Genomic DNA, 5000 nt, shown 5'->3' on the forward strand with positions numbered 1-5000 from the left:
GTGTGTGTGTGTGTGTGTGTGTGTGTGTGTGTGTGTGTGTGTGTGTGTGTGTGTGTGTGTGTGTGTGTGTGTGCGTGCGTGTGGTTGTTGGAGGAGTAATGCGAGAGAACAGATGACGCATGCAGGTGTGTGAACAAGTACCAGCACTGACCCATTGACCAACACACACACAACCAGTGCAGTACCTCTCCTCGTCGTCCTCCTCTTCGCCCATGACGTCGTCGACAGCGTCGTCCATCATCTCCTGCTTCATATCCATCACCTCAGACTGATGTACAACACACACACACACACACACACGCACGTCAGGCAGCGAGGTAATGCGGTCATGAGGCGTGCGCTGTGACAAGGTATTGCATTCCACGCAAGTCACCCCACTGTTACCCATCATCGTACACACACACACGTACCTGTTTCTCGAATTCTGCCATGATCTTCTGCAATGCGGGAATGTTCATCGTCTTGTTCATGCGCGCCATGGCCTGAGGGGATTGGGGGTTGGTTGTTGGGTGAGCGCCAGTGTTACGCACACGCTTACATCACACATCGCTGCCGCAGCACTTTCCCAAAACAAGCACGATTGACAAACACCCGAAAATGACACAGCCAACCACCCACACCCACACCCACCCACACCCACACCCACACCCACCCACACCCACACCCACACACACACACACACGCACACCCACACCCACACCCACACACACACACACGTGCGCATGCGCATGTGCACCTTTGTGACGCCCGACATGGCCTTGGCCATGCTGTTTGTGGCCTTGAGCGTCTGTTGTGGTTGGCAAGATAATGTGGTGCATGCAAGGCATACGTGAGTCGGAGGAGGAGAGACAGGCAAGCAGGAAGCAACAATGAGGCAATACGCAGATTGACCGTCCCAACAAAACAAGGCGAACGACGTACACAAGGGTGAAACACTTCCACGAAGGTGAAACAACACCGTTCACAACTCAAGCAAAGACACACATTCACACACACGCAGAAGCATGTACAAGCACACACACACGCAGAAACATATACAAGCACACACACAAGCACACCTGGATCTTGAGGGAGACGGCTTGGATCTGTGTTTTCATCATGATCATCTTCTTCTGGAAGCGGCGGGTTCTCACCACGTCCTTTGCCATGATCTTGGCCGCATCCACTTGCCCTGCGCGGGCCGCCTTCTTGATGTCCATCATGGTCTTCTTCTCTTGCCGTTCCAAGCTCTGACGTTCCCGATCCAAATCCCTGCACCACGCAAAAAAAAAACACACACACACACACACACACACACACACACACACACACACACACACACAGGAAGCGAATGGGACAGTACACAAAAGATCAGCAAAGGCAATTGAGAAAGGGGGAGCACGGACAACCTTCCTGACACGGTGACATCACAAAAACACACACACACACACACACACGCACACGCACACGCACACGCGCAAACGCGCATGCAGACACACACACACACACACACACAAACACAACAGCAGACACACACACACACACACACACAAACACAACAGCAGACACACACACACACACAAACACAACAGCAGACACACACACACACACACAAACACAACAGCAGACACACACACACACAAACACAACAGTACCTCATGGCGCGTCGCAGTAGCCGCTGGTTCTCCTTCATCATCTCCTCCGGCGTCTTCTTGCGCCCAAACAGCCACTCCATGGTCGGTTGTTGTTGTTATGTGTCTGTCTGTCAACGATCCCCTTCCTTTTCTTTGCTTCCGTTTGTTTTCCTTGCTCTGCTTTCCTTTGCTTGCTTGTTGCTCTGGCCTTTGTTTGTGTGAATGCAGCGCACACGTCTTGTCCGTCGTCTGCTGTGGTCGTTGCTTGTTGTCGAGTTGGTTGGTTGTGCCGCCTCCTCCTTGCTTGATGACTCATCAACTTGGGTGCTTTTTATTATTTGTTCCCGGTTGATTGATTCAATGGCCAGTTAATGGCCTAAAAAATAAAATATTTCCCGCAGATTTACACATTTTTTATTTTCTCGAGGAAGGCGCGCTCAACGTTCAAGTTTGTTGTTGTTGTGGTGGTGCGCGAGAGGAGCAACGGTTCAAGAAGCAAGGCAAGAAGGCAACAAGGCAGTTGGTGAGCGACGTGAGCTGCTGCTGTTGTGGTTGGTTCTTGTTGGCTGTTAGTTGGTGTGTGGCTGGGTTGCTGGCTGGTTGTGGTTGACTGTAGTTGGCGACCTGACACTGCTGCTGCAGCTGGACCGCTGAGATCCCCCTCACCCTATCAACGAGCAACCGCCCACGTTTAGTGACTCACATCGTTTGCTTTGCACCTCACACGCGTGCACACGAACGCACGCACGCACGCGCACACTGCCGTGCAACGGCCGATTCAACCACAGCCAGGCAGCCACAGCCCCACATACCCTTCACACACACACACACACACACACACACACACACACACACACACACACACACACACACACACACACACACACACACACACACACACACACACACGGAGCATGCCGCGTGCATCGCCGTCGCTGGGCGAGGGCGCCATCGTCAGTGCCCAGGCACGCATGCTGCACCCCGCCGAGCACTTTCGAGAGGAGTTCGGCAGCGAATACAGACACCACCGCGTGCAGGATTTGGTGGTGCGAAAGCTCGCCATCCGCAAGATCCGCGCAAAGGAAACAAAGGTGGTGCTGCTGAGCCACGCAGACTTTCCCGGGCTCGAAATCTACGCCAGCCCGGGCTGCCTCAAGCTCATCACCGCCGGCCCACCAGAGAAGCAGTTCCGCAACACGGGCGAGCTCGTCTTCAGCAAGACTAAGAAGGACAAGCAAGCCATGGAGCTCTTCCGCGACCGCGCCGATCCAACGGGGCTGACTGTCGACGACCTCTCCGCCCTGCACGACCCGCTGCACCCGCGGGATGAGAACGCCACGGATCTCGGCCTCACCACAGACGTCCGCGACCACCAGGACGCTAGCGCCAGCCTGCTGGATGATGACGACGACGGCGACCACGACCACGACCACGACCACGACGATGCTGGTGACCAGCCCAGGAGGCGCAACCGCGCGGGGAAGAGCAAGCAGCCCGGCAAGCGCGGGCGCCCGCCCAAGGGCAGCGCAAAGGGCAGCGAGTTCACCAGCATCCCGCCCATCTTCGACGAGCAGTGGGTCAGCGTGGCAAAGGAGGCTGCCATCAGACGAGCGCAGGAGGCAGACCACCACCACCATCACCACCACCACCACGTGCCCGGCATTGAGGCTGCCGATATTGGCCTGCCCATGCCCCCGGAGACAAACAAGGCAGCCATGCTCAACGGACTTCCGCTCTCGGATCCGCGCGCCCCCGTATCCATCACGCCCGGCCGCCTCTTCCGCCACTTCTTCCCGCTGGACGCCCTCAACGGCATGGTGACGCAGGCCACAAACGACGCCCACAATGAGATGATGCTGTCGGCGGGCGAGTTCACGCGCTGGCTCGGCATCTGGTTCTGCATGACTTGCTTCCCGGAGAGCCAGATCAGCAACTTCTGGCCCAACGTCGCCATGCCGCTCATCCGCACCCGCCCCAACATGGCCCAGTTTATGTCGCAGGAGCGCTTTGAGTCCATCTTGGCCAACCTGCGGTTTGCGTCCCCGGCGCACGCGCCGACAACCGGCAACGCGGCCCGTGATGACTCCATCGCCGTGCTCTCCACGCTCGTCAGCGAGTGGAACGCAAACATGCTGCAGTCGTTCTCGGCGTCATCGCTCATCCGCCTGGGTCTCTCCTCCTCCATCTCCCTGCCCGGTGTGCCAGACCACGCCACCCTCAGCACGCGCCGCAGGGCCGCCGACCCCTTCTCCACCACATACGCTGCCCTCACCTGCGCACAGTCAGGCCTCCTCTTCCGCCTCGCCCCGCTCTCCCCGCTCGTCGGGTATGCTGGCGGCATTGGTCACCCCATGCCTGCAGGCACGGGCCCTTCGTCCGCTACACAACCAACAGCAGCTGCACCTGCAGCAGCGGTGGCAGCAACAAACGGCGGCACGCCACAACAGCAACAGCAACAGCAACAGCAGCAGCAACAGCAGCAGAGTGCTGGCGCAAGACAGCCACCGCAGGGCCCACAACAGCAGGGCGCACACGCTTCAGCGGGCAGCAGCAGCAGCGCCAGTGGTGGTGGCGGCGATGGGGCAGAGTTTGCCGAGTATGGGCGACTGCCTGGCTTCCTGCTCCGCCTGACAAAGCCACTGCACGGCACCAACCCGGTTGTTGTGCTTGACGCCAACTTTTGCTCGCCGCACGCCATGGCGGCACTGCATCGGTTTGGCGTGCTCGCGTGTGCCCCGGTGCAGACGCGGCGCCACGTGTACCCGCACGGTGTCCCCGGTGCCTCCGCTGACGAGTACATGCGCGACAAAGGGCTTGGCTTTGTCGACGCGCTGCCTGGCCGCCTCGGCTCAAGCCCGCACCAGCAGATGTGTCTGTTTGCGCTTCGCGACAGCACGGGCGTGCCCAAGCTGCTGGCCAACTTCAACGGCGTGTGCCTGAGCGACGACACCAAGACGCGTGTGTCTGCGGACACGGGGGAGCCCACCACCTTCTCGCTGCCGCGCGTGTTCTCGGACTATCTTGCGTCGTGCCACGTGCTGGCCGACCACAACACCATCCGTAACTCGACGCTCTCCCTGGAGAAGTCATGGCCGCAGACGTCGCATGCCATTCGCCAGCTTGCGTTTCTCCTCGCCGTGTCGGAGGTGAACGCGTGGGTCGCGTACAACCACTTCGTGCGGCGCCCCTTCAACCTGCCCGGCGTGAGCTTGCTTGAGTTCCGTGAGACGCTTGCCGTCGACCTGATCAGCAGCGACCTGCCCGACCCGCACACGAGCGCGCCGCAGCCGCAGCCAGGGATGCAGGCACCTGGGCAGGGGCCAGGCATGCCCTATCACCACCACCACCACCCTCACCACCACCACGCCCCGCACCCAGCACAGCCGC

At 59.1% G+C, this 5000-nt stretch overlaps 2 protein-coding genes across 2 annotated transcripts in view; one reads left to right on the forward strand and one right to left on the reverse strand.

Moving 5' to 3' along the window:
• The window catches only part of PTSG_06666 (charged multivesicular body protein 2a), a gene marked incomplete at its 3' end in the record, with an annotated part of 2351 nt that extends 371 nt beyond the window's left edge, over window positions 1–1980 (reverse strand). Inside the window, exons 1-5 of the mRNA XM_004991999.1 lie at window positions 1635–1980; window positions 1059–1251; window positions 737–787; window positions 411–482; window positions 186–268 (exon numbers count right to left, since the gene is read on the reverse strand). Of these exons, the coding sequence (XP_004992056.1) occupies window positions 186–268; window positions 411–482; window positions 737–787; window positions 1059–1251; window positions 1635–1714 (479 nt within the window). The 5' untranslated portion in view covers window positions 1715–1980. The remainder of the gene's footprint in view (window positions 1–185; window positions 269–410; window positions 483–736; window positions 788–1058; window positions 1252–1634) is intronic.
• A 547-nt stretch (window positions 1981–2527) lies between these two features.
• Window positions 2528–5000, forward strand: part of PTSG_06667 (uncharacterized protein) — a gene marked incomplete at both ends in the record, with an annotated part of 2733 nt that continues 260 nt past the window's right edge. The window contains one exon of the mRNA XM_004992000.1: window positions 2528–5000. This exon is cut by the window's right edge and continues 260 nt beyond it. Within this exon, the coding sequence (XP_004992057.1) occupies window positions 2528–5000 (2473 nt within the window).

Source organism: Salpingoeca rosetta (assembly GCF_000188695.1).
Source record: "Salpingoeca rosetta unplaced genomic scaffold supercont1.18, whole genome shotgun sequence".
In the NCBI taxonomy this organism is placed as follows: Eukaryota; class Choanoflagellata; order Craspedida; family Salpingoecidae; genus Salpingoeca; species Salpingoeca rosetta.